We start from the raw sequence: 25,079 nt of genomic DNA, 5'->3' as shown, positions 1-25,079 counted from the left end.
TTGCGGGCACAGCACCGGAGTGGCAGTTTGCCTCATGGGCTTTGTGGTAGGCATTCCGCAGCTCCTTCACTTTAACCCTGCACTGCAGTGCGTCCCGGTCATGGCCCCTTTCCATCATATCCCTTGATATTTGCCCAAAGGTATCGTAATTCCTACGGCTGGAGCACAGATGGGACTGGACAGCTTCCTCCCCCCAAACACTGATGAGGTCCAGCACCTCACCACTGCTCCATACTGGGGATCGCCTGGTGTGTGTGGAGGCACGGTCACCTGGAAAGATTCACTGAGAGCACGCCATGCCTTGCTGAGCAAACAGGAAGAGTATTTTCAAAATTCCCACAGAATTTAAAGGGCAGGTCTGACGGTTGGTCACCTGAAGGCAGGGCAGTAGAGTTCAAAGTCATGACCAGAGTGGCTAGAACAGGCATTGTGGGACACTTCTGGAGGCCGATCAGAGCGCATTAATAGACCAGGGTGTCCACACTGGCGCTGCGACACTCCAGCCAGGGCGCATCAAGCGTTCTGCTTCTCATCAAGGTGGATTACAAGGAGCGCTCCAGCCACGGAGTCCGGGCGCCCTGTGTGCCTTGCCAGTGTGGAAGTGTCATGAGTTAGAGCGCCCGGGGCTGTATTAATGTACTATAACTCGCCAGTGTAGCCATACCCTTAGATAGACCCCATTAGGGTGGATTTGATTTAAATCATTAGTCAGGAAGACTTGATTTAATCATGGATTTCTACATAAAAGTGCATTCTTGGTGGTGGTTATAACCTTCATACATATTCTTCACAACTCAGAGATAGATGTAGGTTTTCAATTTTAGAAGGTACACACTATATATCTTTTAAGTGATTTATTTTGAAAAAAATTTTCAGACTAGTTTTACAGCTATATCATAAAATGAATGAATGATTGGTTATTTCATTTATCAAAGATAATTGAAGCAAATATTTATGAAGTCATTGGGAGGTGAATTATCTCCAGTTCAACAGGTTAATCATTAATATTTGGAGGATTTTCTTGCCATGCTGTATTAGGAGGAGAACATCACCAGACAGACATTTAAATTGTTTTATTTAACTAAAACAACAATGTTATGTATTCTGGATTTTTTTTCCCCAACAGCAAACATATTTTAAACAAAACAAGCATATGAATTTCCGAATTTAGTTAAAAATTCACGTTTTTAAAAATATGGGTTGCTTTTGTTAAAATTATTTTTAACTAAAATAGTTAAATGAAATATTTTTTAAAAAAATCAACAAAAATTAAATTGACTAGGTCAGCCAGGTCAACATGAGAAACTTAAAATACTGGCTTCTTCAGCTAACTCAGTCGTCTTCACCTTCATTTTCCTGTTTGTTCATAATCTGGAAAAGAAAAACAAGCTTTCCTACTTTTTCAGGTCCCAAACGATTTCTTGATTTGGAATGAATTAGTCCAAAGGAAGAAAATATTCTTTCTACACCAGCTGAAGAAGCTACTGCTGTTAAAAGTGAGATCATCATTTCAAGAGTCTCTGAATCCAAGTGCCTTAGTGACTTCCACCAACTCACTGGTGTGACTTTCTTTAAAACATCATCAGCAATCATATATTTGTTGAATGTTTCACCCTTAGCTCTGAAGTTTATTATAGTTGGCATTATGGAGGGATGATTGCTGGATGCTGGATGATTGCCAGCAAGTTAAAAAAGTATGAATTGGATGAATGGACTATAAGGTGGATAGAAAACTGGCTAGATTGTCAGGCTCAACGGGTAGTGATCAACAGCTCGATGTCAAGCAGAGTGCCCCAAGGGTCAGTCCTGGGGCCGGTTTTGTTCAACATCTTCATTAACGATCTGGATGATGGGATTAATTGCACCCTCAGCAAGTTCACAGATGACACTAAACTGTGGGGAGAGGTAGACACGATGGAAGGTCCAGAGTGACCTAGACAAATTGGAGGATTGGGCCAAAAGAAATCTGATGAGGTTCAACAAGGACAAGGGCAGAGTCCTGCACTTAGGAAGAAAGAATCCCACGCACTGCTACAGGCTGGGGACCGACTGGCTAAGCAGCAGTTCAACAGAAAAGGACCTGGGGATTACAGTGGACAAGAAGCTGGATATGAATCCGCAGTGTGCCCTTGTTGCCAAGGCCAATGGCATATTGGTTTGTATTAGTGGGAGCACTGCTACCAAATCGAGGGAAGTGATTATTCCCCTCTGTTCGGCACTGGTGAGGCCACACCTGGAGTATTGCATCCAGTTTTGGTCCCCCCACTACAGAAGGGATGTGGACCAATTGGAGAGAGTCCAGCGGAGGTCAATGAAAATGATTGGGGCTGGGGAACATGACTTACGAGGAGAGGCTGAGGGAGCTGGGCTTATTTAGTCTGCAGAAGAAAAGAATGGGGGGGATTTGATAGCAGCCTTCAATTACCTGAAGGGGGGTTCCAAAGAGGATGGAGCTAGGCTGTTCTCAGTGGTGGCAGATGACAGAACAAGAAGCAATGGTCTCAAATTGCAGTGGGGGAGGTCTAGGTTGGCTATTAGGAAACATTAGTTCACTAGGAGGGTGGTGAAGCTCTGGAATGGGTTACCTAGGGAGCTGCTGGAATCTCCATCCTTTTAAGGCCCGGCTTGACAAAGCCTTGGCTGGGATGATTTAGTTGGTGTTGGTCCTGCTTTGAGCAGGATATTGGACTAGATAACCTCCTGAGGTCTCTTCCAACCCCAATATTCTAGGATTCTATGTCTATGTCACAGCCAATTCCTCTTCTTCAGCAGTTAAGGTTTGACCCTGGTACTGAGTATTGAGAATATTTGCGAGAAAATGAGCTGGAGATAGTGCTTTGCCATTCGTTTTTTTAATGCTTGTAATTTAACTCTGTCATTGCATATTTCTCTTTTTAAGATCTCACTCAGTTCCTTCCAAATTTCAACAGCGTCAGCAATAAAACAGCTGTTTCCCTGCATTTTGTTCAAGGCTACAGAAATAAAGTTTCATGATACTCAGCATGTGTTCAACATTTCTCTTAAGCCCAATGCTGAGAACTTTGGCTGTGACAGTGCCATCTATTTTTTTTTTCACAATTTTGTTCACAAACTGTCATCAGATTAGGCCAGTTCTTGATCTAGTGCTCAAAACAGTCCACTACTGAGTTCCATCGCACGTCCTGTGGGAGAGTTAGCTTGGTTCCTCCCACTTTTTTCAGAGCAGCTGCTGCAAAGTGGTTGTTACGGAAGTATTTTGCCATTTCGACAACATTAGCCTTTATTTCTGGAACACTGAAGTCTTTGGCTAGGAGGTGAATCAAATGAGCACTGCAACCATATGTTTTTAGCTTGGGACTCTCTTCTAAATAATTTCTTCTCATCTTGGATACATTTGCAGCATTGTCTGTGACCAAGCTGCGTACTAGACATTTGAATTTTTTTTCACAGTTTGTTATAGCTCTACTGCTACTTCTTGTAAGTATTCTGCTGTGTGTGCATTTCCTGATGTATCAATTGTTTCTGTAAGGAAAACATTCCCTTCTTCTGTTGTCAAGCACAAGCACATACAGCAGGATCATTGTGGGCATTGCTCCACCCATCAAGACTCAGGTTAACAATTTTACCCTGTAGACCTTTTGCACACTGCTGAATTTCTCTTTCATACACTTTATCCAGCAATTTGCCTGCGAAATCTGCTCTTTTGGGTGGACTGTATCCTGGTCTTAATGACTGAACCATGTTAATGAAGTGTGGGTTCTCAATCATATGGAAAGGAGCATAAAAAAAACCAGGCAATATTTTCATCAATTACCTCTTTTTGTAATCTGCTGGTTCTTATCACAAACATATCTATGGTTGTTTCTGGATGATGGAGATTTTTTTTCTTTTGCTACAGGTGATATACTATGGCTATGTGACGTACATGATGTGACTGAAACACTATCATTGGCAGATAACTCTGAAACTATAGAAAATGATGGTGATCTTAAAGGTGGAGAGTCTTCAGAATCCTGTATGTTGAGGATAGATTCTCCTAAACAAAATAAGTCAATGCAGTTATTTAATTACCATACTGCTCATTTAGTATTACTCACTGCATTCACTGACACTCAGTACTACTTTAAAGGTGAAATTGTAAAAGGAAGATTTGCCTATTTCAGCTATTTATTTTTTTTTTATCACAACTGCATCTGAAATGTTAGTACCATAGAGTAACAACTATATTTTTTGGTCAAACATGAGAATTCAAGAATTGTTCAGAAGGAAGACAGGCAGTCCTTAAGGAAGTAGTATGAAATAAAAAAAGTTTACCAACCTGAAGATCCTGCATGTTCAGACATGTTCCTTTCATCATCTTCAACACACCTTTCTTCTGAGAACGAACACTTCTCATGATGATGTTTCTTTTGCGCAACCAGGCTTTGCATTTCTTTGTTGCACTGTTTGCATTTTGCACGCATGCCTGTCTTACCCACAAGTAGAGGGGTATTTCGTTATTTAATTAAAATATTCCCAAACTGGGTCTCTTTTACAGCCTGCTGCCGTTATAGGTTTTCTCTTCTAGTGAGAGAATGGTATGGTAGATCTCAAATCAATGAAGACTACACTCAGAAAGACCTCAAGGCTTCTGGAATATGCTGCTCAAACAGTTTCACTTTTGTTTCTACTGCCTGTCCCTCCCTTCTCACATTTATCTCCAGACTTCTTCTCCTTGTCCAGATCTATTCCGCCCCCAACAATCTTCTATTCATTGAACTTTTTGAAACTTTGCACTTTTACAGAGAGGTAAGGGATTGACTCTGTGTACACAAATTTGCAGAGGGACAGTAGGGTTGAGGTCTGTTATTTCTCACCTCTCTATATTATTTTAAAACATTTTTGCTGTTAACAAGCATGTTATCTCTGGAGACACAAATCCACACTTTGAGAACTACAAAACTAAGCATCTCTGATGGTATTTTCTAGACTGAGCACTGAGTCCCATTGGGTAGATAGAAAGATTAACCTAAATAATCTATACAGAAGCCCCTGGAACCCCATAAGATTGGGTCCCTAATCCATGAACTCTTGGAACTCATTTACAAAACTTTTCTTAAACATTACATGAATATATTGTCTCATACTATAGAATTAGAATTTATAATCCCTATTCCATGATGAGATAGTTTTAATTAAGATACATTATAGCTCAAATAGATCTTTAGAGAAAATGCTTTTTGAGGAAAAAAACCTATCCAAAAAATCTGATTTAAATAAAAAATCCATTTTTTTTTATTTTTAAAAAATATAATTGATTTTTATCCACCCTGGACCCCATCACCACAGTACTTGCGTGGCTCACAATTATTAATGGATTTTCTCCTCCCAATACCCCTGTCAGGTAGGCAAAAAACCCACTTCTTCAGAAGTGCACCTGAAGAAGTGGGTTTTTTACCCATGAAAACCTATGCCCAAATAAATCTGTTAGTCTTTAAGGTGCCACCGGACGCCTCGTTGTTTTTGTGGATACAGACTAACACGGCTACCCCTCTGATACCTGTAAGGTAGGGAAGTATTATGTCCATTCTATAGATAGGAGACAGAGGCACAAGAAAGACTGACCTGTCAAAGGTCAAAAAGGAAATCTGTGTTTGCACCAGGAACTGAATCTAGATCTCTGAAACATCTGTCCACTGACACAGCCTTCTAACTTTACCTACCCTGCAATTAAAAAATGATGGCATCATGGAAAAGAATTGGATAAGTCCTCCATATCCTTCCACAGGTAGCAGAAATTCCTGCTTGCAATACATAAGCATTAGACAACTTTCGCCACACTCAGGGAAAACTCAAAAATCATTGAAGACTATTGATTGGTTTGTGACAGTACTCCTGGGGAAAAATCGTGGTAAAGAGGCTAAGAGTTAGTATGAAGTCCCACACTAAACACTGCTATTCTCACAATTATAGTTATCCATGTAGACCTAGGATTCCCTACCTACCACCAAAGGATTGTGAATGTTAAGAGGGTGCATTGGCGTCTTCTCTATTCCCTTTCCTGGTTATCCTCTACTGTTCTGGGAGAAGCCACCCATCTCCCCAGACTCCAGTCTGATCCTGTGTCCCGCTAGCATTCTTGTTTAACCCTCAATCTTAGCAGCCACTTTGCTTTCCTACAGCTTTTCTCTTAAAGCTTGCAGTGTTTGTATGTACTCCATATTCTCCCATCCACCTTATCTCTTGCAAAAGTCCCCAAATGGCCATCATCAGATTTGAAAAAGATTATGCAAAGCATGGAATCTTTGACTCTTGACAATCACCCTTCATCATTTTCCATTTATTGACAGGACACAAATACTAGACTGCAGCATTACTGAAGGATTTGGACAAAAGGAGGTGGATCAGAAACTTTAGACAACAACGACTAACCAGCACTGATGGAATGGAAGGCCAGAAGAGTTAAATTTGTATTTTAGTATAGCAAAAGTGATACTTTAAAATGCCTGCATGAGTGGGGCAGGTACCTTTAAAAGTAAAGGTAAATTAAAATGAACAGTTCAGATAGGCTGGGTAGGAGTGGGGGACTCTGGCACGTGCGTTGCTGAAAATAGAATCTATGAGTTAGTACACCACACTGTGACGGGTTCCCTCCAGGGTGCCACCTGGAACTGGGGTACCACTGAGCCGTCTGACATACCCAGCTGCAGTTACATGTAGGCTCTCTAACTACCAGCTTCCCAACCTGGGACCCCAGAGCAGTACTGTCTGCCCTGGTCAAATCTGGCCAGTATATGGGTTTAGTACCTGGTCCACCTCTCCCTCAATGTGAAGAGAACAATGCACACTTGTGGTAACCAAGCTGAGATTTTCCCCAACCACTCCAGTCAAAGCTCACTGGTTTAGAACAAAACAAAAACAAGTTTATTAATTACAAAAGAGAGATTTTAAGTGATGATAATTAGGGCTCCGTATCTGTCATGCAGCTCGTGGAAGTCACGGGTTACAAGACTTTCCGAGACCTCCATGACTTCTGCAGGGGCCTGGGTGGCTGATCCCAAAGTTGGCTAGAGCAGCTGCCGGGGCATGGCCCTAGACAGCCATCCCCGGCTGGCCTGAGCAGCCATGGGGCGAGACCCCAGGCAGCCATCCCTGGCCGGCTGGAGTAGCCGCCCGGGGCGTGGCCCCAGGCAGACGCCCCCTGGCTGACCGGAGCAGCTGCAGGGCACAGTCCTGGGCAGCGGTCCCTGGCCGGTCTCTCACCAGCAGCCCCCCCCCCCAAACACCCTTCCTCAGCAGCAGCCCCCCCCATGGCCCTCCAGCGCTGCCCCACCCACAAGATTTAATCACAGGTAATTTTAGTGTAAGTCATTGACAGGTCACAGGCCGTGAATTTTTGTTTATTGCCCGTGACCTGTCCACAACTTTTACTAAAAATACCCGTGACTAAATCATAGCCTTAATTATAAGGGATATCAAATGGATCAAAGCAGATTAGTAGGATTCCCATCCTGTCTTAAAGAGACAGTTTCCATAAATATATCAGGAACAGCATTTTGCAGAAGTGCGACCTGGATTGGCGTACCTTCTGTCACCCATCTATCTCTATTCCCAAGTGATTAGTTGTGACTGCTCCCCTCCGGGAGATCAGTTACACAGCTCCCTCTTAAAGCCTGACCCACAGATTGCGTGCCTGGGAGCACAGAATCTGGAACAGCTGTTCTATTCTGAACAAATCCCACCACGTAATTAGTGAGGAGACATTCCTGTACGCCTATCAATTCTCTCTGAGCTTCCTTCTCTGGGCCCCCTCTAAGACACACACCTCTGTGCTATCTAGAGTGGGATCTATCCCCTGTCCAACTGTGATGAGCTCACAGCAAATAGCTTGAACAGTTCTTTCACTGGCAGGCACTGCACACACCTCTCTCTGAGTGGAGTTTGCCCCCAGCTACACAGTCAATGGAAGCATCACCCACCTCAGTGGTCTCTAGGATTCTATCACCCTTCTCTGGGCTTTCCTCTAGGACACATCTTCCTATGCACCATAGAGTGAGGTTTGTCTCTCGCTTAGCTGCAACCTGCTGGCAGCCAGCAATCTGGACAGTTTTCTCACTTACAGGCAACACATTTCCCTCCCCACCTAGAGGAGATGCTGCCTTTAGCTACCAGGCAGCAGGAGCTGGTCTCAACTACACCCATCCCTGGCAGCATAGAGTTTTCCACTGCTGCAGAGGAATTAAAGAGACACTCTTTCATTCCTCCAGCAGTTCCTTTCCCTCTGGGGTTCCAGCATAAAATTTCTCCTTGACAGCTACATGGAAGAAATCATTCCCCAGCAACAAAAGCAATCGGGTTATCATTTACCACAGCCACAGACAATACAGCTTCCAAATCCTCAGTTTCTATATGCACTTTAGCCAAAGCCACAAGGATTTTGTAATCTCCCACTAATAAAAGCTCTGCCATCTGCCCTGACTGTAAGTCACTTTCCTTCACAATACTTCTAACCACAGAAATTTCTGCCCCTGTGTCTTCCCACCCCAAGTGTTCTCTGCCATTAATCCTGACAGCCTTTATGTGCTTCATGCCTGGCTGGGCAGTGGCTACTTTTACAAACCTTGTATGATAAGTGGTAATTGCTTGAGGTGCCTCTGTCCTCAGGGTAGCAGCATTTTCATGAGCTGCTTGCTGCCTGTTCCCAGGGCATTTATTCCTCAAGTGCTCAGTAGAATTACAGTGATAGCACCTTTTGGGCTCCTCTGTTTTTACAGGCGATTTGGGACAAGAACTAGAGGAATAGATTTGGGGAGGTGAGCGCCCAGCCTCCCATCCACCCTCCTTCCCAGGGGTAAAATGGGAACCCTGCTTCTCACAGGGTTTAAACCCCTCTGTCTGTAGTTTTTTTGCAATAGATGCTTGAATTTGCTCAAATTGATCAGCTAGAGTAGCCATCTCCTCCACAATTTTTACCTTTTTGTTCCATAAACACTGTTTCACATCATCTCTCCCTATACTCAGGAAATGTTCCTGAGCAACAAGATCACATATTCCTCCAAAGCTTATAACACCTTTTCCCTTTACCCACTTATCCATCAGATCTTTCATCTAGTTTACATATGTCACATTAAAGTTTTGAAGCCTTAAGAGGGCTGTTGGGATGAGTACTCTATATGTTTCAGTGTAATCTGAAACTGTTTTAAAACCATTTCCTTGAATTCACCATAATCTGAAGCCTCTAGAGATGCTGGCATCTTATTTAATATATCCAGAGCTCTCCCAGACAACTTTGCAACCAAAGTGGGTATCTTTTGGTCCTCAGGAATCTCATGAAGTACCTACAGCCTCTTGAAGGTGATGAAATATTCAACAATGTCCCCTGTCTTGCGGTATGCAGGACACAACTGTTCCCATTTGTGGATTTTTTGAGAGGTGGGTCTTGCTGGAGAAGCAGAACCAGAACCCCCACACACCAGGAAGTCCAGTTGATGCATTCCTTCTCCTCCATGGCTAATTTCTGGCTTCAATTTCTTTGTCAGTCTCTATCTTTTTCAGTTCTAAGGCTCTCTAGTGTGCAGCTTCTTGCCTGGCATTCTCTGCTTCTATGGCTCTTCGGTATGCAGCTTCTTGCACATCAATTTCCATCTGTTTTAATTCCATAAGTCTTTTGTGTTCTTTTCCCCTCTCTTCTGCCTGCAATCTACACAGCTCCAGCTTCTTATTAGTTTCACTTTCACTCATTTTCCTGCTTTCCTGACCCTACTTCCCTTTCCCGAAAAAAGCAAACAGAAAATAAACTGGTAACCTCTTTAACCGATCTCTGGTCACCACACTTAAAATCACCACCAGTGTATGAAGGGCAAATCTCACTCAGGACAACAAGCTATGCATTTAATTCTGTACAACTACACCACTGTGACAGGCTTGCCCCCGGGGTGCCACCTGGAATTGGGGTACCACTGAGCCCTCTGACCCACCAGCTTGGGCTCCCTCTTAATACTGTGCTGCTGTGACAAGCTGCAAAGCTCTCCAGCCTGCACTTTCACCAGCATTCATACAGGCAGGGAAACACCCAGGTGAAGTTACGCGTAGTCTCTCTAACCATCAGCTTCCCAGCCTAGGGCCCCAGAGCAGCACTGTCCTGCCCTGGTCAAATCTGGCCAGTATATGGGTTTAATACCCGGTCCGCCTCTCCCTCAACGTGAAGAGAACAAGCACTCTAGTCAAAACGCACTGGTGTAGATTAAAACAAAACAAGTGTCCTTACTACAAAAAATAGACTTGAAGTGATTATAAGGAATAGCAAACAGATCAAAGCAGATTACCTAGCAAATAAACAAAAAATGCAAACTAAACTTAATATACTAAATAGATTGGATATGAATTAGCAGATTCTCATCCTGAGAAATGATACAAGCAGGCTGGAGATTCTTAAAGGACAAGCTGCACTTGCTTTACAGTTTGGAATCCCCAGGTGTTTTATACACAGGCTAGAAATCCCGTGAGCCTGGGTCCAGCACTTCCCCCAGTTCAGTCTTTGTTTCTCAGGTGTTTCCAGGAGTCCTCTTGTTGTGGGGAGTGAAGAACCCCTGAGGATGTCACTCCCTGCCTTATATAGCTTTTGCATATGGTGGGAACCCTTTGTTCCAAAGCTTGGTTCCTGGACCAGTTTGTGGAAAAATACTGACATCCCAAAATGGAGTCCAGCATCATGTGGCCTGGTCACATGTCCTTCTAGAGTCATAGCAGCCATCACTCACAGGCTGTCTGTAGTGTTCTCAGGAAGGCTCACCAGCGGGGAAATAAGCTTCTCCTAAGGCCTACTGTTCTCCCTAATGGCTCATTGCCCTGAATAGTCCCTTCCCAACCAGCTATCTAGACTGAAAGCATCTTGTCTAGTGGGCATTACCCAGGTGTAACTACATCTGAAATACAGATACATAGTCAATATTCATAAATTCAGACACAAAAATGATACATACATAAAAATAGGATAATCATACTCAGCAAATCATAACTTTTCCAATGACATCTCACATGACCTGTCTTGCATAAAATGCATAATTATGTCATAATCATATCATAATATCAGTATGAAGAATATGGGATGCAGTGTCACACACACACACACCACTCAAAGAAGTATGCGTTCTGAGTTAGTACTGCACCATTAGAAGAAGTCTCTCATTGTTATCTAGGAAGAACCAGTAGTTTATTGAGAAAACCTACTGAAGATGAATTAGCCATGCAAATGTAATAGCCATTAGTTGGAGCTCACACTGCAAAGCTGTAGCCATTTACCAATTAAAGATTTCTATCCTTCATTAGTGTTCTTTTTATCCTTCACATTAGTTTGTTTACTGGAATCTGCATTGCAATTTTCTATTTAATGTGTTTAAAATACATCCCATGCACGGAAGGAAGGACTCTTACTTCTTAATTACCATACCAAAAGTGTAGCATACTCTAATATTTACAAATTTGTTCGCTTATTTACTGTTTTGGTGGGAATGTGGGTTCTCATACAGATTCATCACTAAAACTGAAGTGCTTCAAGGCCACCAAAGCTCAGCAAGATCAAGTTAGCTTTCATTTCCTGTATCAGCAACAGCCAGTGCAGACACTTTGAATCGTTATGTTCATTAATTGCTTGAAATATATACAAAGTGTAAGTAGCCACTGAATCACCTTTTCTATTTCTCAAGATCTTGAATTGGGTCTGAAATCTCCCAGGACCTGTGCAAGTTTTTAAATCCATGACTTTTTCAAAATCTTCCAGAACTTGGATGCGGATGAAAGTGCACTAAGTGACTCAGCACCTAGTGTAGGCATGGACAAGTCATGTTTTAAAATGTTTACCCTGCTAGGATTAACCATGACCACATAGCATGTTTTTAAACATAAATGTCTATGACCTTTCTAAGAGGAAAACCAGGTTTATTATGTAAATTATGACAGATTAGTTTAGTTTTATTACTTGTATTGCAGTAGCCCCAGTCAGGGCTAGGCACTGTACAATCACGTTCAGTTAACACGTTTTCTAACACGGTGCATTTTTTCCAGTGCAGACAAGGTCTAAGGAGTCCAATCACCAACACTAGAATTTCCATCCCAAGATGACGACCCACATTTATGAATGAAATCTAGGCCTCCTGTGTGGCTGTGCAGTGCAGAACAATAATGCTAGATCAGTGGGATGGTCTCATGAACTCTCATTTGAACACCTTTATAGGTTACTTTGAATTAGTTTCGCAAGAGCATATTCAGGAACTATTTACCTTGCTGTTTGTTGCTGCAATCAGCATTGCTGCTACTGCCACAGCATGGCAGGGATGACACACAGCCTTTAAAAACGCAGCGAAGCAAAGACAGAAGAAATGAGCAAAGCACAAACATTCAAAGTTTTTTAACCTACCTTTTAGGAGATGAAACACTGCAAACAGGAGGAGTGCAGCGGATATGGAATTGACAGAAGGAGAACGCACAAGGAGAAAGACATAAAAAAAAGACAGGAAAAGAGATCAGTGATTTCCTACATCCCCAGCAAAATGCATGGAAGGCGCCTAAGGAGAAACACAGAATCAGGTTTGAATCAAACAATGCCCAAAAAAGAAAAGAGGAGGACAGGTTAACAATATTCCTCATTTAGCATCAGTTCTCCTGTTCTCCCGTCAACCTTCAGTCCGTTTCCTTCCTGCTGTGTGGTCAAATCTATCAGGATGTTAGGGGAACAATTCATATCTGCTGCGTGGCTCACTCACTATCAAACAAGTTTGGATAAGGGAAATTGAGTTCTCTCAAAGACTGGAGAGAAAGCTTCCGTTGCACCTACTTTTGCCTACCTAATGTCCTGCGTCAAACCTACTCTACGGTCTCTCTTTGAGAGATCATCAGAGATTATGGTATGTTCCAGCAAATGGCACAGAAAGGGTGATAACTTTTCATTAGCCAGTGACTCTGCTTGTTGCTTTCACCTGGTGATGACAATACTGAACCTTGCTTGGAAGAAATCTAAGACTGCACCTTTGTTGCTCTGGGCTGGCCATTGATAAGTCATTTCTTAGTGTGTTAGGGAGTGAAGAAGCCAGGAGCTGCTACTCGGCTCTCTCTCTCTCTCTCTCTCTCTGAACATACACATTGACTGTCTTAACTCTTTTGCCCTTCCCCAACAGGGAGGAAACCAGTGATATACCAGACTGTCACATACTCAGTGCTTCCAATGCGGTGCATCAAAAACAGTGGTCTGGAGGCCCTGGTAACTACTAAAGCTTCCCTGTTCAAAGTTTCTAACCAACACTCCAGTAGATAGAAGCCTTGAAAGGTATGCGTGGATTGCCTGACAAGGGAAGGTGCTGACTCTTTAGAGGTTTGACCAACATGAAGAAGCCACACATCAAGGTCTGCAGGAGAAATACAGAAAGGATGTTAATAGGATGTAGGATACGGAGAACAAGCAGCTGGAGAGGAACATCTACCTTATGAAGAGATGAACAGCTGCATATAAGAGCACCATCAAGGCTTGTGTTATTTCATAGGCCAACATATGACATAAGAACATAACAATGGCCATACTGGGTGAGACCAAAGGGCCATCTAGCCCAATATCCTGTCTTCCGACAGTGGCCAATGCCAAGTGCCGCAGAGGGAATGAACGGAACAGGCAATCATCAAGTGACCCATCCCCTGTCGCCCATTCCCAGCTTCTGGCTAACAGAGGGTAGGGACACCATCCCTGGCTAATAGCCATTGATGGACCTATCCTCCATGAACTTATCTAGATCTTTTTTGAACTCTGTTATAGTCTTGGCCTTCACAACATCCTCTGGCAAAGAGTTCCACAGGTTGACTGTGCGTGGTGTGAAAAAATACTTCCTTATGTTTGTTTTAAACCTGCTGCCTATTAACTTTGCTGGGTGACCCCTAATTCTTGTGTTATGAGAAGGAGTACATAGCACTTCCTTATTTACTCTCTCTATACCAGTCATGATTTTATAGACCTCAGTCATATCCTCCCACCCTCAGTTGTCTCTTTTCCAAACTGAAAAGTCCCAGAATTATTAATCTCTCCTCATACGGAAGTCGCTCCATACCTGTAATCATTTTTGTTGCCCTTTTCTGAACCCTTTCCAATTCCAATATATCTTTTTTGAGATGGGGTGACCACATCTGCATGCAGTATTCAAGATGTGGGCATACCATGGATTTACAGAGAGGCAATATGATATTTTTTGTCTTATTATCTATCCCTTTCTTAAGGATTCCCAACATTCTGTTTGGTTTTTTGACTGATGCTGCACATTGAGTGGATGTTTTCAGAGAACTATCCACAATGACTCAAAGATTTCTTTCTTGAGTGGTAACAGCTAATTTAGACCCCATTGTTTTATATGTATAGTTGGGATTATGTTTTCCAATGTGCATTACTTTGCATTTATTAACATTACATTTCATCTGCCATTTGCTGCCCAGTCACCCAGTTTTGAGAGATCTTTTCGTAGCTCTTCGCAGTCTGCCTGCGATGTAACTATCTTGAGTAGTTTTGTATTATCTGCAAATTTTGACAGCTGTTTACCCCTTTTTCCATATCATTTATGAATATGTTTAATAGGAGGGGTCCCAGTACAGACCTCTGGCAGACACCACTATTTACCTCTCTCCATTCTGAAAACGGACCATTTATACCTACCTTTTGTTTCCTATCTTTTAACCAGTTACCAATCCATGAGAGGACCTTCCCTCTTATCCCACGACAGCTTACTTTGCTTAAGAGCCTTTGGTGAGGGACCCTGTCGAAGACTTTCTGAAAATCTAAGTACATTATATCCACTGGATCCCCCATGTCCGCAAGCTTGTTGTCCCCGCAAAGAATTCTAGAAGATTAGTGAGGCATGCCTTTACAAAAAACATGTTGACTTTTCCCCAACAAATTATGTTCATCTATATGTCTGACAATATTGTTCTTTCCTATAGTTTCAACCAGTTTGCCCAGTACTGAAGTCAGGCTTACTAGCCTGTAATTGCTGGGATTCATCTTTGGAGCCCTTTTTAAAAATTGGCATCACATTAGCTGGATAGCAGGATTCCAGGCATTTGGTACAGAAGCTGATTTAAATGATAGGTTACAGACTACAGTTAGTAGTTCTGCAATTTCACATTTGAGTTCCTTTAGAACTCTTGGGTGAATACCATCTGGTCCTGGTGACTTATTACTGTTTAATTTATCGATTTGTTCCAAAACCTCCTCTCATGACACCTCAATCTGGGACAGTTCCTCAGATTTGTCACCTAAAAAGAATGGCTCAGATTTGGGAATCTCCCTCACATCCTCTGCCGTGAAGACTGATGCAGAGAATTCGTTTAGTTTCTCCGCAATGGCCTTATCATCCTTCAGTTCTCCTTTAGCATACTGATCGTCCAGTGGTCCCACTGGCTGTTTAGCAGGCTTCCTGATTCTGATGTACTTAATTTTTTTGCTATTACTTTGAGTCTTTGGTGAGGTGTTCTTCAAATTCTTGTTTGTCCTTCCTAATTATATTTTTACACTTCATCTGACAGAATTTATGCTCCTTTCTATTTTCCAGTAATATGTTTCAGTAATCACAAATACAGGTCCTTCGAGGGTACTGATTCAAACTCACTGTTCTACATAAGTGGTTGTGAGAAGATACATTAGTTATGTGTACCTCCTGATCCCACAATTTAGAAGAAGAGCGTGGAAGAGCATCTCTCTGGATTACACCATTCCAGATACTATGCTCACAGGTTTCCATGGAGAGTTTTCCTTGTGAAGGATAGAAGGGCTAGTTAAGCTATTGCTGAACTCTCCAAACTTTAGATTTGGGAAAAACAGCATTTAGTAGAGATTTCCTCCAAACTGTTGGCCTTGGGAGGAAAATGTTACTGTGACTGTAGAATTTCAGGATCTGTTTAAAGTTTATCTAAATATGCTTTTATTTCATACACCACTTACCCAAGTCTTATCTTGTTGGGTTTAATATAAATATATAAAACATTGAGATAGCTGCCTAGAAAAGTGAGGCATGAAGCTGTACTCCCAGGAATTCTTTATTGCACCTGTTGTATATGCACGAGGCGCTTTGTCAGATAAGTAAGCTGGTACTGTTCTGTATTTCTTCACCATTCTGAAGCAGCGTATCATATAGTCTAGCCTGGTTAGATAGATATCTGATCAGTTTGCAAGTTTCCTGGTTGCCTCTTTCCCGTATCTGATGAGAAAGCATGTTCTATAGGTTCATCTTTTGTCCCAGCCTATAGCCATTCTGTCTGTGACTGGTTTATTTCAAATCACTCATTTGTAATCAGATGTGCACCTGTCTATCACTAAACAGATTAAGACTCTACCTGTGAGCCTTACAAAGTGTCCTTGGATTTGTATAAGAGGCTTTTTGACTGTAAAGCTCCTTTTCAAATATCACTTGTAAATAAAGGTCCATTACAGTTTAATTACTCTCAACTCTACTGAAAGAAAAACTAAATATGGCTCAGCTGCACTGTTAAGCAGAACATTCCCACTTTCAGATACTGTTTGCTTCTGTTATAATACATTGGTGTTCAATGCTGCAATTTCAAACATACATTGAAATCACAATTTACATAAAAATCACAGTAAAAAACCTAATTTTCACATTTGTTTAGGTGCTGTCCCTCCCAATATAACTTTGTTCTCAGACTGCTTTTTTTGGTTCACTGTGTTTTAACTTAAAAAAGCCAGAAAAACTTGCACGTCTTAATATTTGTAGTGAACATCTGACTATGTCAATAGTTAGAAGTTTGCTCCTGTAATAGCAAACTGTCAAAATTGCTTCATTTCAGTAATGGCATAACAGATAATAATAAGAAGACGTATAATCTATTTCAGCAACATTCAGACAATTTAGTAGACAGATGGAAGCCAGGTTTACATGACTACATTTGGGGCTGCAGCTATGTCCCCAGGAGAATGACTCCTCTGGGATAAAGATAACATGATGTGCTAGCAGAGCATTCAGCCTCCTAACCGACCTTGCAGAGCTGGCTGTCCCCTTCACTAGAGAGAAAGAGCCTGTTGGTCTTGTTGGGCAGGGCTAAGTAAATAGAGCATCTGGGGGCCTTACCTCTTCTGTTTGACTGTGATGCCTTTCTGCTGTAGGGCCTTCTCATTGGCCATATGCAGAAGCTGGATCTCCTTCCGGGAAAAAAGCCGTATGGCAAAGGCTTTCTCCAGCAGCTTCTCAGGAGACACTGACTTGGCAATGTCCCTAACAAAAGCTCGAATGTCTTGCTGCACATTGTCCGACTCCATGGGCTGCCCTGCTCTCACTTTGTGGAAGACTTTGAGAAGAGCTAGTGCAATCCGATAGAGCACCTTGTAACCCTCCACCAGGAACACATCGAAGACCCGAGCAACATACACCAAGGGCAGCTCTCCAAAGAGCCACCGCTGCCAGTCAGAGTACACCTCCAGCACGTCCTCAGACACTGCCACCATCAGCTTGTGTGCTGCCTGGCAGTACTTGTTAACCAGGTCACCAAAGGTCATACAGGAGGACTCGAATGCCAGGAATGTCTGATCAATGAGCCGCTTGGATGGATCATTGCAAGCAAGGATGCGACAAACCATCTCAAAGCACTCTGCCTCATCCCTGCTGTAGTGGAGGAGCAGAGCCACCACAGAAGGCAGCGCTGGGCAGAATGATATGTCAGGGAACTGATTTGCGATGCAACAGATTATCTTCCTGACTGCCCCAATGCCCTCAGCATTCAAACAGTAATTGGGAACCAGACTATTATCCACAAACTCTGGCAATGGGAGGGTGCCAGTGTTACGCTTGCCAACGATCTTCACAACAATATCCCGGTACACATTTGCATCTGGCGTCACTGTGCGGCATGGGATGTTGCCAATTAGCTTCAAGTATACTTTGGCTCTCAAAGAGTGGTTCTTGGCCCAAAAGCCCTGTCGGGCAAGCTGTTTGAACTCCTGGAAATCTGTGCAGATTAGCTCCTTTGAGTCCTGGGTCTGGATGGTGGCATCCATCTTGTCCCAATCCACAAAGCAACTATATTCATCCATGGCTGCGGAGTATGTTTTTGCAGAAAAACAGAAGAGTAAAGACCTTATCTGGCCATTAGGGGACTTGTACTTTTTCCTGGAAGAGAAAGAAAAGAATGTTTAGTGGTTTCTCATAACAGATCATTTCCCATCCTCTTCAGGACAAAGAAATTCAGGTTGCTCTGTGTTGCTGTGAAGGTGCTTCCCATTGCAAGCAAGTTCCCAGATGCAGATTTTTGTTTATAATATTTTATTCCATTTTCACACCACAGCATGTTGTTAATCCACATTTAACTAGTACATTCAAATTCAGCCCAAGTGTAGATTCTAAACACATTCCAATGTGCAGTTTCCCTAGTACAGCTGTTCTGGCTAGAGACTTCTCTGCACATTTGCACAAGCTCAAGTTATGGTTGCATTAACTGTGTAATGAAGAAGATGCTATCATCCTAATGATTCAAAGGCAGCCATTGTGATGTGTTGTCTAGTACCAGCCTCTCCCCCTTGATCTTAGTGCAAGGTGAAGATTACCTGGACTGCAAGCACCTAGTGTAACGCACTGGCCTGTGGGGTCGTGAGCTTTCATACATAGACTTGTATGATCAAGTCACCCTCTAGTGGCTGTCCCACAAAGAGACCACCTATTATCAGCACCAGAAGATCTCCTTTAAAAACACAGATCTTTGCCACATGAGCCAGAGCTGAGAGATCATGGGTCTGGGCCCCAACTCCTCAGGGAGGGCACACATGCATGTGTTATCTAGTAATTACAATTGTGGCCTAAGACAACTGGATTTGTTACATTTGCCAGGGACAGTCATTGTACCTCTCCATAGTAAAGCATAATGTACAGCTATGATGCTGCACAGCAATGTTAATAAATAAGAGTAAAGATTATCAGTGTTCCAGAAAACAAAAAACTCCCCGCTCCATAAATCAGAGTGTTTTAGGAAATTAACATTTACAGGCAAGTTCACCCTCAACAATAAGTTGCATTAAAAATATTTTGAAATGCCTAAGATAGATATCTTGCCCATGAAAGCTATTCTTTCCCCCATTAAAGTGAAGCAAAAACTTTTCCCTACTCAAGGCAAGCATGTTTACAAATATTCAACCAGTGCTAGCTAAAACAACAATAACTCTGATCCAAATAGCTCTAGATCGTACTTGAATATTCATCTGGATATCTTGGAACCATGTCAGCTTTTAAAAGAAAGGAGTTACTTTTGAAAGTAAAGCATGATAAAACAAGTAAAAGCCTCTCTAAAAGATTCTTAGTAAAGGTTTAGTTTAAAAATATATTTTCTCATTTTGAAATCTGCTTCTGCTTTTTGTATTAAAAATATCAATTTTGGGAGGAAAAAAAGACACTGCTTAAGAGTGTGGATTATGCCACCCTCTGTTCTCAGTCCCATCCTTCTGTTCTGATTCTGAGACCAATTTTCAGTGTGTGGTCGAATTGGGTGGGGCCATGTTCCCACCCCTATTCAAACAGACAGAATTTCTTTCAACATTTGGGAAGGATGAATAATAGAGGTTTGAGTTCTCCTATGAATTTCTAATTTGGGGTTTCCACCAGTTTATTCCTGGGGGATGACTATAGGATACTGGTCCATTGCAGTGTGAAGTTCATCAGTTACTAGGAGTTCCAGAACAAAGTAATAATACTTTGTACTTCTCTATCACCTTCCAACCAAGGACCCCAGAAAGATTTATGAACATTAATTATCAGGGTGGATTTGATTTAAATCACTAGTCAGGAAGACTCGATTTTATGTTTTCTACATAAAAGTGTATTCTTGTTGGTTGTTATAACCTTCATACATATGCTTCACAACTCAGAGATAGATAGATGTAGGTTTCATTTTTAGAAGGTACACACTATACATTTTTAAACAGTGATTTATTTTGAAAACTTTTCAGATTAGTTTTACAGCTATATCAGAAAATGAATGATTGTTTGGTTATTTCATTTACCAAAGGTAACTGAAGCAGATATTTATGAAGTCATTGGGAGGTGAACTATCTCCAATTCAACAGGTTAATCATTAATATTTGGAGGATTTTCTTGCCATGCTGTATTAGGAGGAGAACATCATGAGACAGATATTTAAAATGTTTTAGTAAACTAAAACAACAACATTAAGTATTCTGGATTTTTTTTCTTCAAGAGCAAACAAGCATATGTCCCTTGCATCTCACATTTATCTACAGATTTCTTCTCCTTGTCCAGATTTATTCTGCCCCCAACAATCTTCTATTCATTGAACTTTCTAAAAGTGCAAAGTTTCAAAGAGAGGTAAGGGATTGACTCTGTGTACACAAATTTGCAGAGGGACAAGAGGGTTGAGGTCGGTTATTTCTCACCTCTATATATTATTTATTTATTTTAAAACATTTTTGCTGTTAACAAGCATGTTATCTCTGGAGAGACATATCCATAGTTTGAGAACTGCAAAACTAAGCATCTCTGATGGTACACCTTTACCCCGATATAACGCGGGTTCGCATACAACGCGGTAAAGCTCCAACACGCTGCTCTGAGCAGCACGTTAAGGGTGCCAGGCCGGGCTGGGGCCGAGGGGTTGGATAAGGGGCAGAGGGTCTCGGTGGCGGTCAGGGGCTCCCCGTCCCCAAGGTCTGGGAGGCAGCAGCTGTGGGGGGGCATTTTTGGGGGCTCCACAGTCCCAGAGTGGCCCGGGGGATTAGCAGGCGCTGGGAGCAGCCCACTCCGCTTCCCTTGCCCCGGACCCAGCCGTGTCGCTCGGGGGAGGGGACTTGGGGGAAGGGATCCCCCCCCACTCACCAGCAGTGGCGGAAGCGGAGCAGCCTGGCCCCAGCCCGCTCCACTCCGCCAGCTCCCAGCCACGGCCTCCACTTCCCGCCGCAGGTGAGTATGGGGGGCATCCTTTCCCCAACCTCCCCAGCGGCGGGAAATGGAGCGCTGCGGCTGGGAGGTGGCGGAGTGGAGCGGGCTGGGGCCATGTTGCTCTGCTTCCCGCCGCTGCCGGTGAGTGCCTGTCAGGGGACGGGGGTGTGGATAGGGGTCGGAGCAGTCAGGGGACGGGGGGGTTGTGTAGGGGGTGGGGTCCTGGGGGTGAGTAGGGATGGGGGTCTCTGGAGGGGGTGGTCAGGGAACAAGGAATGGGGGGGGCAAAACAAGTTCGATATAACGCGGTCTCACCTATAATGCTGTGAGATTTTTTTGTCTCCCAAGGACCGCGTTATATCGGGGTAGAGGTAGCTCTTCTAGACTGAGCCCCGAGTCCCATTAGGTAGATAGAAAGGATTAACCTAAATAATCTATACAGAAGCCCCTGGAACCCCATAAGATTGGGTCCCTAATCCATGAACTCTTGGAACTCACAAAACTTTTCTTAAACATTACATGAATACATTGTCTCATACTATAGAATTAGAATTTATAATCCCTATTCCATGATGAGATATCTTTGAACTATAATGTATCTTAATTAAAACTATCTTTAGATCGATTTTTTCCCCAAAACTGTATTTTATCAAAAAAATCTGATTTAAATTAAAAAAATCTGATTCCCTGTTCCCAGCCAGTGGGAGCTGCAGGGGGTGATGCCTACAGGCGAGGGCAGCACACGGAGCCCTCTGCCCTCCCCCAGGGGCCACAGCGACGTGGTGCCGGCCACTTCCGGGAGCGGCGTAGGGCCTGCGGCGCCACTGGGGTGGCAATCCCAGGGGCCGGATGTAAAGTCTTGACAGGCCAGATCTGGCCTGTGGGCCGTAGTTTGCCCACCCCGATCTAGAGTCATAGACCTTTACCTGCTCCACCAGTTCTTCTCCCATCCTACAAATCCAGTGTGGTAACAATCCTAGCTTGGGAAACTCTGGGGCAGAGCCCTGATGGCAAAAGAGCCCCAATCAGATCATTGCTAAGGAGGCTTTTCCAGGAAGGATAACACATATCTGAACAAAACCATCAGTCTGTAGGTGATTAACATTAGCAAAGGGGCACTGTCAAGGCTGTCCAAAGCATGACCAGCTCATTGAAACAAAATTCTTCAATGCAGTGGTGCCCAGCCAAGTACCTGTGCTGGAACCGGTACCTGAAGCCTTTGTAAGTGACATTCTAGGTTTTTCCCCTGCATCTTAATGAGCCATGGTGCATTGCCACTGCATGTCCTACATTCAACAGGGCATATTTTATTCTGCCACGGAACTTGGGCTGTTCCAAATTCCAGTCTCATGAGGTCATAAGCAGGGTATGCATTAGCCCAGAGCTATGGCAGAACAGCTTTCATATAACCACACAGGAGGCACCTCCGTGTCAGAAACTCCGACTCTCAACAACTGCAGCTTTTCTGTACTACCCATCTCCTCCTACTGGTTCCATGTGAAAGGAAGGGGATGGGATCCAGCAGTTGCGAGCAATTCAAAGTAGACTTGGTGGAGAAGAAGGGTGGTGGGGGGCGGGGGGTTGATGTTCCACCAAGATATAGTGGGGACTGGCTTTAGAGTCCCAGACACACCTCCTGGCAGCCACAAATCTTCCCTCCTGCCACAGCAACCCTGGAGAACCTGACACTCCAACCTAGGAAACTAGCTGGAACTATAGTATAAGAAAATGTCCTGAACACCAAAGAACTGGAATGTTTGATACCAGTGAGGACAGGAAAATACGAAGGGTCACAATTTTTTTCTCCTGTCCATACCATAATGAGATTCAACCCAGAAAAGAGTGACACAGCCCAATGTGCAGACAGAAACACAAGCCACCTGAGTACTGAATGGAAGAGGAGTACCTGGAAAGCAGTAATGCCAAGAGACACCTATGGATGGTAGCAGACAGCAAACTAGCATTATGGCAAGTGACACCAAAAAAAGCTGTGATTCTGGGCAGAAACATGACATGGAGCCAATAATACTGATTCATAAAGATTTGACAAGATTGCACCTAGAATACTGTATTAAGTTCTGGGTATCTCAGCAACAGAAAGAGATGGGGTTTAGAAAATAATAAAACTGATAAAGGGGGTAAAGGGAGAAAAGATGAGAAAAGATTAAAAAACTATTCACAGTTTGTTTAAGGGGAGACAATTGTCTCAATTGTGTTTAGAGACTGTGTATGTCAAGAAGGGATAGAATTATTTAGCATGCATCAAGGGCATATAAGTAGGAGAACAGAATTAAATTAAGAAAAGGATTTTTTTTTTGCTGACTCTCAGAAGAGGTTCCTGAGCGAGATCTATTACACAATAAAATAGTCAAAGGGAAGTGATGGAAGCTCTGTCAACTACTCTGTCAGGATTATCTGCCCTTGCAATGGCATGGACTAGAGGCTTTTCTAGGGTTAGCTTCTACTATTAAACCGTATAAATAAGACCGAAGAAATCTTATATCCTAAAACCATGCACTGGATAGCCTCAAAATTGCTATGTTTTCCGACAATTGACTAGGGGAGAACTGGACAGATCTTTGTAATTAATTAGTTCGGCCACATTTCCTATTCCATGAACAGAATTATCTTTATCTGCTTCCTCTTGTGTGCTTGTCATTTGGGCTACTTTCCTTCCACTATCTTTCTTAAAAACTACATTGAAAGAGACTGTTCTCTCTGTACCAGCAGAAGAGGTTACTGCAGACAAAAAGAAGATTTTTCCACTGAAACTGTGCATCAAAAATTAAAAGGGTTGGGCCAGCAACTGAAGAGGCTCAGCCTTCTATGCTCTTTTGGCAGTAAGACGTCAACTGAAATACACAAGGATATTGATGAATGATTAGCAGATACCCATGGCATAGTAGCACTACCCTTTTCAGCAGAAGTTATTAAAAGAGAAGAGGAGATTTTAACCCAGGTATGCTGGCCAATTCTAATGTGGGTGATCATATTCTGCCTTCTTAGACCTCCCCTCAGATGTTCAACTATAGAAGTTATTCTTCTCTTTTCCTTTAAAAGGTGTTGTGTAATATTATTATAGCTTAATGACTGTCACATTCTACCCTGCAAATGGCTGCATTTCAATACGATTCCTGTAGCTTACAGTCTCTGTAAAACACTTTGGATCTTGGCCCCAATTCAGCAAATTGCCATTTATATGAATATAACATTAACCCATTTCATCAAATTGTAATATATGAAGAATCCGAATAAAATGTATAGTAATTAATCAAACACTCTCACCACTTGAATAGGACTCAAGAATTCTTTGACTGCTACCTGTGATAATTATTTTTTTCCCCTCCTAAAGAAAAGTGGCAAAATATTGATTTGAGTAATCTTGAGTTAAATCAATCTATCACTTTAAGGAGAATCTGCCAGGTTAAAAATATTTGTTGGTAATAAATAAAAGGTAAGAACATTTGTTAATATTTTAGATTATAAAATCTACAAATTTTAAGCACTAATTTTTTGCATCATCATCAATCCAGATAGTGAACATTGTCTAGTCAGGTGTAATTTTTGCTTATAGCTTATTTCAAGTCAGTTTTACTTTCTGACACTTTGGAACTGGCAACAATTGAAATATCTGAGTTACATCACTGTAGGAGAATGTTTAAAAATCAAGAACACACACCTGCGTTCAGTGAATTTTTTAAAAATCATTTTAAAAATTTATCTCCAGTGTTTTTATTGTTTAAAAACTAAATCATCCTATGTTGACCTGATACTGCCTCTTTTAATAAGCCTGACATGCTAAGAGTCACTTGGATAACTTTGTTCCTTATGTTTAAAGATCTTGTCAATTCCCTATTAACTGGTTGGTGTTAAAGTAGGGAAGTTTGTCAAAGCTGACACTTCACCTACATTTTGCATACTTGTGACATAACAATGAACCATGGTTCTGAAATCAACATTATTCATCTAAAGTAGCAGAAGTTTCACTGGCTTAACTTGGGAGGGATAGCTCAGTGGTTTGAGCATTGGCCTACTTAACCCAGGGTTGTGAGTTCAATCCTTGAGGGGGCCATTTAGGGATCGGGGCAAAAAGTAGGGATTGGTCCTGCTTTGAGCAGGGGGTTGGACTAGATGACCTCCTGAGGTCCCTTCCAACCCTGATATTCTATGACAATTACCTCCTTTCCCCAAACATCTTCA

The 25,079-nt window shown here is 42.5% G+C and overlaps 1 protein-coding gene across 2 annotated transcripts in view; it reads right to left on the bottom strand.

Annotated features, from left to right (window-relative positions):
• TBC1D24 (TBC1 domain family member 24) overlaps nucleotides 1–25,079 on the bottom strand; it is a 60,331-nt gene that overhangs the window by 19,755 nt on the left and 15,497 nt on the right. Inside the window, exons 2-3 of one of the 2 annotated variants that reach the window (XM_074965751.1) lie at nucleotides 17,073–18,107; nucleotides 12,374–12,391 (exon numbers count right to left, since the gene is read on the bottom strand). In XM_074965751.1, coding sequence (XP_074821852.1) covers nucleotides 12,374–12,391; nucleotides 17,073–18,031 — 977 coding nt within the window. In that variant the 5' untranslated portion in view covers nucleotides 18,032–18,107. The remainder of the gene's footprint in view (nucleotides 1–12,373; nucleotides 12,392–17,072; nucleotides 18,108–25,079) is intronic. The other variant, XM_074965752.1, reaches the window with a different exon arrangement.

This window comes from Natator depressus, chromosome 10 (genome assembly GCF_965152275.1).
Source record: "Natator depressus isolate rNatDep1 chromosome 10, rNatDep2.hap1, whole genome shotgun sequence".
Classification (NCBI taxonomy): domain Eukaryota; kingdom Metazoa; phylum Chordata; order Testudines; family Cheloniidae; genus Natator; species Natator depressus.
Note: the sequence above shows the minus strand (reverse complement) of the source record. Positions and strands in the feature narration are given on the sequence as shown.